At 43.6% G+C, this 17241-nt stretch overlaps 1 protein-coding gene across 2 annotated transcripts in view; it reads right to left on the reverse strand.

The window, feature by feature from the left end:
* LOC108708739 (rho GTPase-activating protein 42) overlaps positions 1-16894 on the reverse strand; it is a 154413-nt gene extending 137519 nt beyond the window's left edge. The window contains exon 1 of one of the 2 annotated variants that reach the window (XM_018247767.2): positions 16305-16894. In XM_018247767.2, the coding sequence (XP_018103256.1) occupies positions 16305-16458 (154 nt within the window). In that variant the 5' untranslated portion in view covers positions 16459-16894. The remainder of the gene's footprint in view (positions 1-16304) is intronic. The other variant, XM_018247766.2, reaches the window with a different exon arrangement.
* Positions 16895-17241: the final 347 nt, after the last annotated feature.

The raw sequence follows: 17241 nt of genomic DNA on the forward strand, positions 1-17241 counted from the left end.
CCAGCCAGCTGAAACATTCCACAAATAAGTTACAGACTGCGGCCCTCAGTTGTACAGTTGCTGTATCAGGGAATGGCTACTCCATACATTTATATTTCTGTGTATGATATATATTATATGCATCTGAAAAAACAAATGTTCTGTAAGGCTACACATTTATTGTTATTGTTACTTTTTATTACTCATTTATCTATTCAGGCCCCTCCTATTCATATTCCAGTCTCTTATTCGAATCGATGCATGGTTGCTAGGTAATTTGGACCCTAGCAACCAGATGGATGCATTTGCAAACTGGAGAGCTGCTGAATAAAAAGCTACACCACTCCAAAACTAAATAGCTCATCTATGTTTTAAACTGGCGCTTTTACTTGCAAACCCCAAAGGGCAACTCAGTAACGGAACAAGTGGGGGCGGGCCCTGGTGCGTGCTGTGCAGCCCCCCCTCGTCTGTGCGAATTTACTTTGCGGCTGCAGCCAACTCCAGCCGGCTGCAGCCAACTCCAGCCGGCTGCAGCCAACTCCAGCCGGCTGCAGAGCGCGTGATCTGCCGGGGGGGCCCTGCGGGGGTGCGGGCCCTGGCCCAGTTGCACCCCCTGCCCCCCCGGTAATTACACCGCTGGGGCAACTATACTTTTCTTACTACAAAAATTGAAAAATCAAGAGCATTGTTCCTACTGAGTATTTACAGACATTTCCATTGACTGGTCAGGCCCCAAATGATCTCAGACCTTGACCACACTTCCTGCTATTTTCCTGCTATGATAACACAACAGGAGGACTACCATCATCATCATTTATTCAACTAGCGCTGTCAAGATACGCAGTGCTTTGGATGTTATTACTAATCGTTGTGGTCAGAGGTGGACCAAGCTGGCCGGGCGCCCCTTATTACAAGCTTGCACTCGTTCATACACACGCCCATTCAGTTGCGCAGTGACATAGCGCTCATTCGCACTCTATGGATGTAAGTCCACTAATTCACTAACATGTGCATTTTACTGAACGTTACCTGTTCCACCAGACTTGCCTTCGCCTGCTCAGACCAGGCGAAGTGCAATGGAAAGTATAGGGCTTCCTCAAAAACTCCCAAAAAACGCTGGCTTCTTTTCCCTTTTTCAGGGTGATAGGCTGCAAAAGTCTGTAAAATCTTTTTGGGGTACCCCCCCCTACATTTCCTAACATATGGCGCATAAACTATACACTGGGCTCATGTGTAGGGCAATATAACAACTTTATTTTATTAAGGTTTCCCGGGCTTGTGTAGTGTAATGTATTTTCTGCAACATATAAATCCATTGAACTTTAACTTCCCACCGTATGCAAATTAGCTACCGCTAGCGCAACTTCGCTTTGCTTGGCGCAGTAACGCTCGCAAAACTTCGCCAGCGTTCGGCGCCCTGGACGCTACTTTAGATTTTATTGAATTAGCATTGTCCTGGCGAATTTACGCCTGGCGAAGTGTTCCGATGTGAGCGAAGCCGTCGCTGGCGAATTTTCAGAGGTTAGTGAATTTGCCCCATATAATCTAGTAGGTGAGACAACAAACACAAAATTGGCAAACCTTCACCATTTCATATTTTCACTTTGATTTGTGAAAGCACAGTGTCCCTTTAAGACAGCCGAAACACAAAGCTGACCAACAGAAAGCAGATGTGAAATCGCACGTTCTTGATAAACCATTGACATCTGGACGTCATAACATGATCTTCTTCACTAAATTAATTATAGACCACAACATGGGATGGCAGTTAGGTAAGCACGGAAAAAGAGGATAAACTACTTTTGCAGCTATATGTAAACCACATCTGTTTAATATCCCCGACGAAGAAAAAAAAAAAAAAAAATTCCTGAATTTTTTTGCAACGTAACGACACAATAATCAGGAATGTTTATTTGTAACCCGTCCGTCTCTTCAACTCTCGGCTGAGAAACGGCAACTTGTAGCAACAAGTCGATTAAAACCACTAACTGCCGCCCGCTGTCGCCTGGAATCAGCTTTAAAATTAGGTCGAGGATATTATTTTACTTGCATGTGAAAGAAGACAAGTCTCAAGTTGTAAAACTTTTTGGGTTTTTTTTCATAACAATTCCATTTAATTTTAGGAAATTTACCACCCATTAAATGAATGCTTTCAGAATTTCTATGTTGAGCTTTGCTGTCAAACTGCGATTCAGAGCATTGCTTTTTTTTGTGGGTTTGTAAGTAATTTCATCTGCCTAATAATAAATCCAAAAGATTGGGCTTCCCTAATCCTATTTTGTTTTACTGGCACGAGCAGGAACAGCACTGCCTTCTGTTGTGTAAGGAAACAAGTGTACATACAGTGACACAAGCACCTTTCTCTCTGGGCTATTGCTCACAAACATAAAAACAAAGTCCCTACCATCAGTGTAAAACTGACCCCAACCACCGCTTGGACAGGGGGATCTGGGCCCACTGGGGCTGCCGCATCAGAGACCTACACACCCTCTCAGCCCCCCCACCACCACCCCCACGAGACCCTCGTCCCCAGCAGCTACCCCCCCCCCTCGCCCTACCAGCATGTACCTTCTAATCTTTCCATGTAGCTACAATCTTTTCCATGTAGCTACTCCATGACCTCCAGGAGGTCATGGAGTAGGGCACAGTCTCATGCAGCTGTGGAGAGCGTGTCTGGGCCAACAGGGCCCTCCCAGTTTTTCCCTGGTGTTCTGCCGGCCCAGTCTGACCTTGACCCCAACACCCACAGATGCCCCACACCCAAACTATGGTTTCCTTCTCTGAAAGGTTCCTGGGCCCCCCATAGCGGCAAAGTCAGATGTCAGTTCCAGTTTGAAGCTCCTGGGCAGAGATCACCCAACTGGACCATGCACAGTGGAAGCCAGGCCCAGATCAAAAGAACATGCTCCTGGTTGGCTATTGGTTTCCAGTAGCCACAAGCTGGATTTAACATGGCTAAAGATGGTGTCCACCAACGGACCTTTCTGGGAAGGCACATAAATGGTTCTGGTGGGGCATGGGTCTCTCTGGAGGTGGTTTCAGTTTACTCACAATGCTATGTTGGGCCCCTCAAACAGCTGCTGTGGTTGAAACAAGTTGTCCACTGTACCTGTCAATGAGCTCCTTAGAATGAGGGGCTCCGTAGAGCAAGGTCTTCCCCCAGCTCCAATCAAACAGAGGGTTTCCCCAGCTCCAATCAAACAGCATGTACCTTCTTTTATGCAGCCACAATCAAGGAGAGAGGAGGTCAGGGAGTAGGACACAGTCTCACACAGCCATGGGAAACAGGTTTGGGCCAGCGAGGGCTGGAGCCCACCCAGTTCTTTATCGTTGTCCTGCCGGCCCAGTCTAACTTTGACCCCAGCACCCATAGAAGCCCCACACCCAAACAATGGCTGCCTCCTCTGAAAGGTCCCTGGGCCCTCCATAGCAGCAATCAATCTGTAGAGTCACGAAGGGGAGCTGGCCATGTCAGATCCAGTTTCTAGCTGCTGGGCAGAGATCACCCACCTGGACCATGCACAGTAAAAGTCAGGACCAGATCAGAACATGCCCCTGGTTGGATATTGGTTTCCAGTAGCCACAAGCTGGATTTAACATGGGAAGGCACATAAATGGTTCTGGTGGGGCATGGGGCCTCTCTGGAGGTGGTATCAGTTTACTCACAATGCTATGTTGGGTCCCGCAAACAGCTGCTGTGGTTGAAACAAGTTGTCCACTGTACCTGTCAACAAGCTCCTTCTGGAATGAGGGGCTCTGTAGAGCAAGGTCTTCCCCCAGTGTAGAGGGTCTGCAAGAAAAAAGTGGGTTGTTTCTGAAACAAGCCAACATGCTGTTGTCATGCCTTGTCAGTTATTTGTGATGCAGTAGCAGCAGATGTTTGGGATGAACCTCAGCTTCAGTTTACAGTCATATAGTACTTGCCTCAGTTTTCAGCAAACCAGGGATTGTGCAACAGTACCCTCATATTTACCCTCCTGCTTGCAACGGTTCTAATTACCAGTTAAAACAAATCATATTCCATGAATAACTTTTGTATAATAATGCATGGATTTTTATTTGAACAGAAACTGGCTTGGCAGAGAACAAAAGTCCTTTCATGTCAAGTATCAGGATGCACCACCTACATAACTGCAGGGAGTGGAAATTCATGTTTCCACTTTCGTATTAACAAAATATATAAAATATGTAATTGGCTTTAACATTACTGTGTATTAGTGTAGCAGAGACACCAAGTGGTTTTCATTAAGGACAACTTAAACCACAAACAGTGTTCTAGACCCAATACTAAAGCTGGGCATACACCTGAAGATCCACTTGGCCACATGATGAGCCACATCAGACTGATCAGATCATTTGGCCCCAGGGGTCAACTATCAGATTATACTACAGGTCTATGAAGGCCTGTCTGAAAAGGACAACATCAGTGTACTGATGTGGCTTATCATATAAATACGTTGCCTGATATTGGTCGTTGTGGTTTTCAGACAGGCACCCTACATGCAACAATAAAGCTGCCAACTTATTCTGGAGGGGTCCATGTATGGTCAGTTTATATGTGGAAGTGTTCATGGTATATGCAGAAGCTCCAATCTAAGTAATGTTGTTGAGGATGTCTTTGCTACACTAAAGTCACAGCCCATTCACTTTATTATTCTCATACCTCCTATCCCACAGCCACAGTTCCTTCCCAGAGACTATTATTCACTGTTACTATAGGCAACATCTCTCCCTACTATACCTGCTATCCCACAGTCACACTCCCTTCCCAGAGACTATTATCCACTGTTACTATAGGCACCATCTCTCCCTACTATACCTGATATCCCACAGTCACCCTCCCTTCCCAGAGACTATTATCCACTGTTACTATAGGCACCATCTCTCCCTACTATACCTGCTATCCCACAGTCACACTCCCTTCCCAGAGACTATTATCCACTGTTACTATAGGCACCATCTCTCCCTACTATAACCTGCTATCCCACAGTCACACTCCCTTCCAGAGACTATTATCCCACTGTTACTATAGGCACCATCTCTCCCTACTATACCTGCTATCCCACAGTCACACTCCCTTCCCAGAGACTATTATCCACTGTTACTATAGGCACCATCTCTCCCTACTATACCTGTTATCCCACAGACACAGTCACCATCAAGAGGCTATTAGCCCTATGTTGCACAACTGCCATTTAAACAAAATGATGGAACTCATTTAAAGTACATCAAGCACACCTGGACATAGTCTCCTACTACCAATTGTCCATAAAGAATGTTCCCAAGGAGGTCAGGCTTATAGAATCGATTGTCCTAGCAGTCATGATGTCTGTGCGTTTTGTTTGCTTTTATAGTTAGAGCAGACAGTGCCCAGTAAATGCTGCCTTCTTTTCTGTATGTAACTGGAGCCACACTGTAACTTTAACCCAATTACTGTATAATATGAAAAACAATGGCCCGCGTTGCAGCCAATGAAAACATTCAAGTATCATTTTTTATTTCCTTTAATTTACTTTTCCAGGAAAAATAAATAGGGACCAATCTATTTTTTTTAAAACATAATCCGTGTTTGATTACAGTGCATAAAATTCTGCGCCAGATTAAATGAGCGGTCAATGACCTGAGAAGTTTACTTAACTTTACTGTTCTTATTATATTGGGTTGTTGTATTGAAGTAGTAAAGTTTTCAAGCTTTAAAATGGACATATAGAGGAGGATGCATCCAGTCTTTGTATGAGCTGGCTTCATGGATGGAGGGGAAACTGTCATGGCCTTGAACCAATCATCGGATCACAGAGGTCCCACGATGACCTGTCAGGGGAGAAGCTCACTCTGGGTCAGATGAGGTTCTCCTCTGAAGGGATCTTCTCACCTTCCTGATTGATATATGCCTAAAGCCTGCCATTCATAGTTAGATCCATCCATCATGGTCAGATCATAACGACGGCTATTGAGAGTTGTTGAAGGACAGTATTATGGTTCAGACGTGGTCCTCACCCTACAGGATGTTCAAAGTTGCTTGACTGGTATTTGGCCAGATATCAATTATGCAGGACTTCGAAAGGGAAGTAGAGGCAGAAGCAATGTCAATGGGCAAGAATTTATGGAACTTCAACCTGCAACCATCCAGCTGTTGTTGTTCAACTACACCTATTGAATTTCACAACAGCCTTCTTTAGAATGTTTTTCCCGGAAAGCACCTTTTTTAAATACAAAATAAAGTGAAGAAGAACATTTCTAGACCTGTAGTGAGACTTAATATCATGCACAGTTGTGCTAGTGCCATCGACCACAACAACCAATCAGCAACTAGCTTGTAGAAAAAATTGCAAAAATTAGCTGAAATGCATTGAAGACTGTGGGCGACACACGCATTTTTTTTTACTTGCGACAATTTTTTCTCTCATTGGAGTCTACTGGCATCATTTTTGTGGCGAAACTTCATGAAAAAATTTCGCTCATCACATATGTCTTGCTGATTTTGTAGGTTATGGGGCATGTGGAAAATGGTCTGTGTGCTTTTTATTTTGTCCCAAATACCTCAGTATCCATACAAAATCAGTTCTTGTTGAACATAGCGGGAAGCATGGAGCTAGGGTACATATGGTGGAGTAAAAAGTCATCCGTCATTGTTTTCCTAATTTATAGGAAATATTTGGGACAGTTCCTGACATTTTTGCTACTAGACTACAATATGACACTTCCTTTAAAGTAATGGCATACTTCTTATGGTAATATGCTGCTGAATTTCACAAGCTGCAAGCCTTTAGCGGGGAGACAAAACAACCATGGACCATTGCTCTAAGGTTGGAGCCAGACAGACGATTTTCCTGGAGAGTTAAAATAACTCTATAAATCCATAGAAATACCTGTCAGTGCCCCCTATGGCTGCAGCCAGATGGGTCAGAACAGACATTCAGCAAAACTGCCATTAGCAATTCCCCACTGACAATTGCATGGGACATTATCTACTGGTGGACATTGGCAAAACAACTGGCACATTTCTCGTTTTTGACGTGGTGGTTGAAGTCTTTCATCTCAACATGCCAGACACAGTAAAATCCACTCGTTTGGTGAAGTCACCACTGACCAGATCTTTGGCCTGATTTGGCCACCAATGTGCTGGGTCGAATTGGCAGCAAACCTTTTGGAAGAGGTCCACACCAACATTCCAATTTGGTCTTCGCTTCAAATGAATTTCTCACCTGCAGATTATCAGACAGACATTAGCCGAAGGGGAGGGTCATGTGCAATATTTTCAGCCATTGGCGATACATGCCGGAGTCTCTAAAGACCAAACAGGAAGCTTGTGGCCCACATTTATAAGCGACCTGACTCCTTAGTCCGCACAAAGGGTTCAAGGGGCTTTCAACTGGCATTTTAATGTGTGATGCCCAGGAAAACAGGGTGAAAACTGATTTATAAAAACCTGTCGGTATCCATTAAGCTCGTTATCAGACTTCCTTCATTTGCTTCACTGTTGTTAACGCTAAGAACGTCACGATTCGGTCTGTTCCTTCCATCTGGAATGTCACAATGAACTCTTCCTATTCTTTCTTCCCACTTCCCTACAGTCTGCCCGTGTCCTTTTCACTCTCTTCAAAATTGCTAATTAAACCATTTATCCTCTATCCTCTTGGGTGCCTCTTGAGTTTTGCATTCCCACCACTATTGATCCATTCCACTGCAAGGAACAGAACATTATCCGCTCATCTGTCTCTGCTTCCCCCCTCCATTCCCTGATACAATCTCTTCCCTGGCTTGGGATTGTTCTGCCGTCCCTTCAGTCTCACAATGTTCCTTTTGGTTTGGTTTTTATTAACGTGAAACAGTGTTGTTAGTGGGAAAGTTTATTTCCACAGCTCCATCATAATCAGCCGGGAGAATAAACATGTTGCCAAACAGAAACAAACAATGGCACCAGCAGAAATTCACTAAAACGCAAGGTCAGAGGGCAATGCCCTGGCTGTGGGTCCTTTCAGTTTAGAGAATAAATGCCTTTTGACGTTGCTGTTTATTCCATAGTGTCTGGTGAAATTCATTGATATAGATCATTATATTTTTTAATAGATGAGCTGCCATACTGCTTCATTTAAAAAAGATCTATAGAAGTAGAAAACTGCTCACAGCTCTTACCAGCGTAGCCAATTGGAAGAAAGTTGAGTTTGAGTTGAGATCACTACCCAGTGGCGCCCACCAAAATATCTCATGTGACACAGGCTCAATGCTATGATTGGCTGCTTTATGGTGGTTGTAGCTGTACCTGCTTCCAAGCTGCCGACACTCAGCAATTACAGGGATTACAACAGGCACTTACAGCCCAGAGAAAGGGCCCCCAGGAAAGGTTTATTTGCACACCAGTAATAATGACTAAACATCAAGAAAAAGAACCATTATACCTTATTTTAGGGTCAGTTCCCACAGTCAACAAAGGAAAATGGTGAGAGTTGCGGTTCAGCACTGCAGAATATATCTGGCTGTATAAATAAAGGAAAATACAGGCATAGGACCTATTATCCAGGATTCTGTTTTCCAGATATAGGTTTTTTTTCCATAATTTGGATCTCCATACCGTAAGTCTGCTAAAAGATCATTTAAACATTAATAAAGCACAGAAGGAGTGTTTTGCCTTCAGTAAGGATTAATTCTATCTTACTTGGGATCTGGGGCTTAACTACAGAGGAAGCAGACCCCTGGGGATAGGGAGCCCCTTGAGGCCCTAATTAATGAGCAATTTCAACATATATTTGTAAAAAAAAAGAATTTGTTTTGGGCCCTAAAATGAATTTGCTGTGGGGCCCAGTAACATCTAGTGACGCCGCTGGTTGGGATCAAGTATAAGGTACCACTTTATTATTACAGAGAAAAGGGAAGAGTCTATGGGAGATAGCCTTCCAGTAAATTCTATGCTTTCTGTGTAACAGGTTTCTGGATAACGGATCCCATACCTGTAATAACATTCTTCAGCTGAAACTGAGTTTTATGGACCGTCCCAAAGATTCTGAGCAGCCTTTCCAGTGTGCTGCACTATAGAACAGCCTCAGACAGCAGGGGAGCGCGACCCAAACTTAGAGCCCATGGAACTGATGTGCATGACTGTTCCTTCCCACCCCCTGCCCCCAGGGAGCTGCCCAAGCCAGTAATGCCTAAACATTCTTTGTTTGTATGTGTCTGACCCCCACTACAGCCCCTGTACTGACTGGCTGCTATTATTTCGGCTGCATTCCAGATCAGTAAGGGATACACGGCACTTCCTGCCTTCCCAGTGTGCATGCCTTCAGGTGGGGGTCACTGCACATAAAAACTCAATACAAATATCTCTTGCTTTATTTGAAACCCCCTCTTCCTTTTTGTTTTGCCCAACTGTACTACAGGACTGGATACCAGGTGAGCCCTGTACCTTTAAGGGACACACGGCATGGTCATATACAAAATATCTTGACTGTACATAAAGAAGTAAAGACTAATTAGAAGTATGGGATCCCTAATCCAGAAAGCTCCGAAATGATGGGAAGCTTGTCTCCCATAGGGGCATATTTATCAAAGAGTGAAGTTATTGATCACCACAGTCTGCTAGAGGGAAATACCGTGACTCTCCTTCATTTCTATGGGATTTTTAAATGCTTATTTAGCAATGAGTGAAAGTTCATCCATTGATAAATGCGCCTTTCAAAATCCCATAGAAATGAATGGAAAGAGGCGGTATTTCACTCTAGCTGATCTCTAACTTCAGTTTTTTGATAAATATACCCAATTTTAATCAAATAATTCCAATTTTTGAAAATTATATCCTTTTTCTCTGTAATAATTCAAGTGTAAAACAGTACACTGATCCTAACTAAGTTGCATGAATCCATATTGGTGGCAAAACAATTCAATTTAATGCTTACATATTTTTTTTTAGTAGATTTAAGGTATGCTGATCCAAATTACGGAAATTCTAGATAATAGATCCTATACCTATATAGTTTCATAAGGACATTTTTATTGGACGACTCACTAGCAGAATTACTAGCTACCCTATAGCTGCATATGCCTTCCTGTGATTGACACTTACGGGCAAATTTATTAAGGTTCCAGTTGTGTTTTCCAAAAAGAATTTGCGTTTTCAAGGGTATTTTTGAGTCAAAAATTTATATTTTGGATTCATTTGAGTTTTTAGGTTGTTAACCCCAAACTTGCTGATTCGATTTTTTTTCCATTCAAGTTTTTTTCTTAAATTTTTCTTAAATTAGAAACCATTTGAGTTGTGAGTTCAATCGAGTTCATTTGAGGTCTAAAAAAGCTGAATTCTACCTTTTTGATACCGCGATCCTGCCATTTGTCCATCACACAAATATATACTTTGGCAAGTTGTTTTCTCAAAATCGCTTTCCCATGAAACCAAAAAGGGCATTAACTGATTTCAGGGAAGGGTGTAAAGTAGTGAACCCCAACCAGTAGCTCCTGAGCAACATGTTGCTCCCCAAATCCTTAGATGTTGCTCCCAGTGGCTTCAAAGCAGGGGCTTATTTTTGAATTTCTGGCTTGGAGGCAAGTTTGGTTGCATAAAAACCATATGTACTGGCAAATAGTTTTCTGTAGGCTTCCAGGCCACATAGAGGCTACCAAATAGCCAATCACAACCCTTCGTTGGTATCCTCAGGTACCATTTTCATTCTTATGTTGCTCCCCAACCCTTCTTACATTTGAATGTGGCTCACAGGTGAAAAAGGTTGGGTATCCCTGCTGTAAAGTCTGAAAAACACATGAAGGATGCCATATTTTAAACCCTTTGCAACCTGCCCCCGCTTTCAGCACCTCTGGCCACCAGTACTCCCCCCCCCCCATTAATTAAGCACAACCTGAGTTTCTCTTCCCACCCCCTACCTTGCACCTCAGCAGACAATCAAGTTTGGGAGCACCAGTAGGCCCCATAGTATTCTAACACTCACACCCTGGTCATTGTAACCCCTTAAATTTACCAGCAGGAGATTTCCATCAATCCAACATGGTCCAATCATTTCTCCCATTAGCTGACTTTGCATTCAGCTAAAAGCTTTATTGGTCAGTCCTGCAAATGAATATCATAGGTGTAAAAGGTAAAGTTGTCTTTTATTTAAAGGGTCACTTATACCATGCAATTTCCAGGAGAATTCTGCATACTAGAGGGTAAGACCTATGCTGGTAAAGATTCATGGTATCACTTTGTACAGGCTATAAGAAACCAAGGGAGTTATCCCTACTATGGAGAGTGCCATTTATATTGAGCTGACCACACCCCCTATGATGCAATGTCCTGCTGTGCTAGACAACACCCCATTCTGGATTCTGTATAAATAAAGGACAATAATAATAAATATCAACTTTCAACTTTTAATATTTGCATTAGACAAACCCATAGGAACAATTAAAAAAATAAATCTACAGCGACCATTTAACAACAAAAATTTCCAATAAAAGCAAAAGAATGCAAAGAGAAGCCTGGAATTGTACCCCATGAGATACAAAAGCAGCGACCTAATTAGCAATGAATTAATATTCCAGGCAGTGGCGGCAGTTAGCAAATCTCTCCCCAATGAAATCCGATCTGTGACAATAAACTGAATCTCAAAGAGACGCCTGCATTCAGCAACAGCAACTCCCAGCTCCCTTAATGGAAAATATATGCATCTAAGTGGCATTCCCCTCTTTCCATTCCCAATCCCATCATTTCTACTAATTATAAACAGGAAAGTACTTTCCCAAACCTTCTCAAGCAGAGGGGGAGGGGGGACCATTCGGATGGTCTGAGAACTCCCGACCAACACACAGAGAAGTTTCCTATTTCCCCAATCCTTTGATGCAAGTGATTCCACAGAACCCAATGAATTGACTGCCATGGACGCTGGCCAGGAGCTCCTTCTTTCCCACTGTTAATTACGCTGCCAATGTGCTGGAGAATCGACAAATCCGCCCACAGATTCTACTGATAATCAACATTAAAGCCCAGTGGCTACCACAGATTTTTCAGCATCATGCTTTTAAGGCTGAACTACACAACTCAGCAAAAATGTAATATAAGCTTCAGCATACTGAAATAGGAAACTTTCTAAATACAATCAATTAGAAATACTGTAATATTGAATACTGAAATAATCAATGCTGAGAGAGGAATAGTGAAGATAAACTTGATTATTTCAGAAACAATGCAGAATATTTAATTGATTGTATTTGGAAAGTTTCTTATTTCCCAGTGCTGAAGCTTATATTAGATTTTAATGTTTGCGGTAGTTCCCTTTTAATAAGCTGTTCAGACAGAGGGGTGCAGGGAGTTGCGGTTCTGTAACGTGTACTTTTTGCTCCTCTAACTACACGAACAAGTAGTGTTTAAGAAGAGCAATCATTTCATAGACGTACTGAGCTGAAGCTAGTGTATAGGGCTGCCGTACAGCATCCCATATTCAGTGGATTTGCCCTTTTCTATTACTCTACTAGTGTTTTGTTGAGTTTGTTCCCAAATGTTTACTGGGGACATTCAAATATGCATAGGGTCGGACTGGGCGGCCGGGACACAGAGAAAAATCCTGGTGGGCCCCCAGCCCTTGTGGGCGCCGCCGGGCCAGTAAAGAGCAGGGGAAGGAGGGGAGTTGCAGCTGCGGAGTGGGGGAGGACCTGGCCAATGCGGGGATCGGTGTGGGGGTCCCAAAGAAGCAGCCCCGGTGGGCCCCCAGTTTGCACCGCAGCACCCAGAGCAGATCTAGAGTGGCAAGAGGGTGCTCCATAGAAACTTCTGCCACGTTTTTAGAGTTTCCTTTAAAGGAGAACTAAACCATAAAAATGAATGTGGCTAAAAATGCCATATTTTAAATGCTGAACTTATTGCACAAGGCTAAAGTTTGAGCTTGTCAATAGCAGCAATGATCCAGGACTTCAAACTTGTCACAGGGGGTCACCGTCTTGGAAAGTGTCTGTGACACTCACATGCTCAGTGGGCTCTGAGCAGCTGTTGAGAAGCTAAGCTTAGGGCTCGTCACTATCCAGCAGAAAATGAGCTTCCCCTGTAATATAAGCTGATGCTACAGGTTTGCTGATTATTAAAGTCTGATGCTAATTGCACTGGTTTCTGTGCTGCCATGTAGTAATTATCTGTATTAATTACTAATCAGCCTTATATTGTGACATTTCTATTCTATGTGTACTGTATATTGTGAGTGGGTCCCTAAGCTCAGTAAGTGACAGCAGCACAGAGCATGTACAGTGAATCAGCATTAAAGAAGATGGGGAGCTACTGGGGCATCTTTGGAGACACAGATCTTTACTGCTAAAGGGCTGTGGTTGCCTTGGGCTGATACAGAAGCACAAAACATAATGTAAAAGATTTCTAGCTACTTTTTTAATTAGGCTTTAGTTCTCCTTTAAATATTACTGCTGGTTTGCACTTGGGGAGGCAATCTTCCTGTTCAGCAGAGCACATCGTTGCTCCTGTCCTCCTAGTGTAAGGCCCTCTGGTTACAATGGACTGACATAGGCACAGTTTTGCCCCAGCGCATGAAATCACACCAACCAATGAAAAAAAGACTTTAAAGCAAAGGTCTGATTGGTTGCTGTGGTTTACCGAACTGGTACAAAGTTGCTAGTACGGATGTATATTGCTTCCTGAGAGAGCGTGCAGGGTTTCTAAGTACAAAAGCTCATTATGACTCAACTGGGTGAAAACGGCACTAAATTCAATAAACCACAGGTTCTGATGAGGCATGAAATATATTTAAAGACGTATTTTCTAAATGTTTGTGGGGGATTGGGTGGACACCTGGTATTTTACCGGTTACTAGTAATGATACTTGATGCTGGCATTATTAAAAACGTTATAAACCTTATCAGTCAGATGCCGACACAGCTGTGGTCAATTTAAAAGGGTTGTTCACCTTTAAATAAACATTTCGTATAATGTAGAGAGTGATATTCTGAGACAATTGCAATTGGTTTTCATTTTTTATTGTTTGTGGTTTTTTTAGTTATTTAGCTTTTTATTCAGCAGCTCTCCAGTTTGCAATCTGGTTGCTAGGTACCAAATTCCCCTATCAACCATGCATTGATTTGAATAAGAGACAGAAATTAGAATAGGAAAGAGCCTAAATAGAAGGAGGAGCAATAAAAAGTAGCAATAAAATTAATGTGTAGCCTTACAGATCATTTGGGTTTTTCTTAGATGGGGTCAGTGACCCCCATTTGAAAGCTGGAAAGATTCAGAAGAAGAAGGCAAATATTTCAAAAACTATAAAAAAGAAAAAATGAAGGCCAGTTGAAAATTTGCTGAGAATTAGCCATTCTATAACATACTAAAAGTTAGTGAAGCACCCCATTAAACCTTTCTGGACTTTTGCATTTGTTGGGAGGGGGCAAAGTTTGGATTTTGGCTGCTGGTTGGCATCAGGGCTGCCTTTAGTGTTGGTGAGACCCAGAACAAGAGCAAACAATTAGGTAGAGTTGAGCAACCCACGGCCGTTTGAGTCCAACTACAACTCCCAGCACCCAATGGCACAATAGGTGCTGAATGTTGTACTATAACAACTGAATGAATAAGACCCTGCTCTTCCTCCTGTACAAGTAGGGAAAGTAACTGCTCTGAGTGTGGCCCCTCATTAAGCCCTGAGCCCAGAGCAGTGACCCCCTAGAGACAGATCTGCCTGGAACAAGGACTGCCCATTAAAGAGGACGATTCACCTTTAAGTTAACGTTTAGCATGTTATAGAATGACTAATTCCAATCAACGTTTCAATTGGTCTTCATTGTTTAATTTTATAGTTTTTTATTTATTTGCCTTATTCTTCTGATTCTATCCAGCTTACGTATAGGGGTCACTGACCCCATCTAGAAACAAATGGCCTGTAGGTGGCCATAGGCGAACAGATACATTTTCGTCCGATATTTGGTCCGTGTATGGTGGGAAAAGAGCCGACCGATATCGACAGAAGACTTGGATATTGATTGGCTCGTAGATCGGGCTGGACGGAAAATTTTGATTGGGTGCCTTTGAATCTACCCAAACATTGTCCATTGTTAGTGTTGAATGATCAGATACAGGTAGAATTCTATTGTTTCTGTCTGTATATCTGACAATTCAGCTCTACACGTGTGTATTGAAACGGACGATCTTTCTTGGAAACATCTTTTCCAAGAAACATCGTAATTGTTACATCTATGGCCACCTTTAATTTTTAAATGATTTCCGTTATTCTTCTGACTCGTTCAGGCTTTCAAATGGGGGGTGTCACTGACCCCATCTAAAAACAAATGCTTTGTAAAGGTGGCCACACACAGGGAGATCCGCTCGTTTGGCGATGTCACCGAACAAGCGGATCTCTCCCCGATGTGCCTACATTGAAGTGGATGATATTGGGCTGATCAGACAGTGGGCCCTAGGGCCCAACGATCGGATCAGAATGGAGGCCATACGGGCGGTCACATTGCGGGACCACATCAACGAAAAGACGCAGCCGCGATCCGACGGGATTTTTTAACCTGCCCGATCAGTATCTGCCGACTTTCAGCCAGATATCGATCGGGGACGCCCGTCGGATGGCCCCACACACGCGCCAATAATGTGCTGACTTGGTCTGTCGGAAGCTTTTATCGGCCCGTGCAGGGCAGCCATCAGGGGGGGACAGGGGGGAGAGATGTAGGGGGCCCCAAGGGTAAGGGGGCCCGGCCACGCCACACTAACTTGATTCGTCGGCCCCCCCATCTTTCTGAAAGCTGCTGACTTCGGGAATGCATGGACGTTTAAGGGGCCCTGGCCACCAATTTTTTTTTCTCATGTGGGGTCCTAGCCACCAATATTTTTTAATGGGGGGGCCCTGGCCACAAATGTTTTTTTTTTATGGGGGGCCGTGACCACCAATATATTTTTTGTTTTTTTACTGTGTGGTGGGGGGCGGACCTGTAGGTGGGGCTTGCGGTGGGCGGCCAGGAAATTTTATCGTATGGGGCCCTGCAATTTCTGATGGCGGTCCTGGGCCCGTGTATGGGGGGCCTTAAGGCTACAAATATATTGTTATTTCTTTTTATTACTCATCTTTCTATACAGGCCTCCTCTATTCATATTCCAGTCTCTTATTCAAATCAATGCATGGTTGCTAGGTTAATTAGGACCCTAGCAACCGGCTTACTGAAACTGCAGAGTGGAGAGCTGCTGAATAAAAAGCTAAATAACTCCACAAATAATAAAAAATGAAAACCAACTGCAAATTGCCTCATCCTACTAACAGTTAATTTAAAGGTGAACAACCCGTTTAATTCCGGCTGGCACAGGAGAGCAATAAATAACAGGACACAGCTGCAGCTCGTTGTCGCTCGGTACTCACTTCTGAGCGCTGCGATCAGCATGTTCCCGTCCTTGATCAGCTCCTTAATGAACTTATTGGTCCGATCCAACTCGATCTCGTGGCATTTCAGCCTCTCCCGAAAGTCTGGGCTATCCAGGTAAGAATCGCTGAACTCCAGGGTGGGAAGCCCCATTGTAAATCCTCTGAGAGACCCCCGGGCCGGGGGAGCAGCGGCCGAGGAGACGTCGCTACAGACAAAGCAGTAATGAGAGATAAAGATCTAGGGTCAGTCTCCCATAGTCATGAGCCGGCCATGAGCAGGGTGCTGCTTGGAAGCTGTGTCACCCATGGCTGAGACTGGCAGCGGCACCCGAGATTCCTCTCCCCTCTCCCAGCGCTCAGCTCAGGCCGCCTGCGATTGTGTGCGACTCTCTGCGTCTCCTGCAAGGTCACAACAAGGTCACCTCACATTCCTACAGAATAAACCCTCAGTGCAGACCCTTTGTCTGTCCGACCTCCCGGCTCAAGACTCTGCAGGAATGGGGAAAGCTCTCTGAGCAATGTGTGGCCTCCTCTAGGGGAAACTTCCCACTGACTGACTGACTGAGCTGCCTGGGAACAAACTTCCAGCAAATTAAAAGAGTAAAAAAAAAAAAAAGAAACATTGTAAATGATTAAGTGCAAAGTGGGAAAGTGGAGAAGTTGCAAATGTGCTGCCACCTGCAGGGCAACCCGGGAAACGCAGCCACAACTGTCATGAGCCCAACTTTCTCTTTAGCAACAGTAACATCAAAGAAATGAGTGTTTTAAAGGGGTTTTTAACCTTTAAAGCTGGACATAGATGCACAGGTTTTTAAAAGATCCAATCGTTATCGTGACACCATGATTATTTCAAAACGATCGTTTAAATCAGGGGTCCCCAACCTTTTATACCCGTGAGCCACATTCAAATGTAAATAGATTTGGGGAGCAACAC

Source organism: Xenopus laevis, chromosome 2L, assembly GCF_017654675.1.
Source record: "Xenopus laevis strain J_2021 chromosome 2L, Xenopus_laevis_v10.1, whole genome shotgun sequence".
Lineage (NCBI taxonomy): Eukaryota > Metazoa > Chordata > Amphibia > Anura > Pipidae > Xenopus > Xenopus laevis.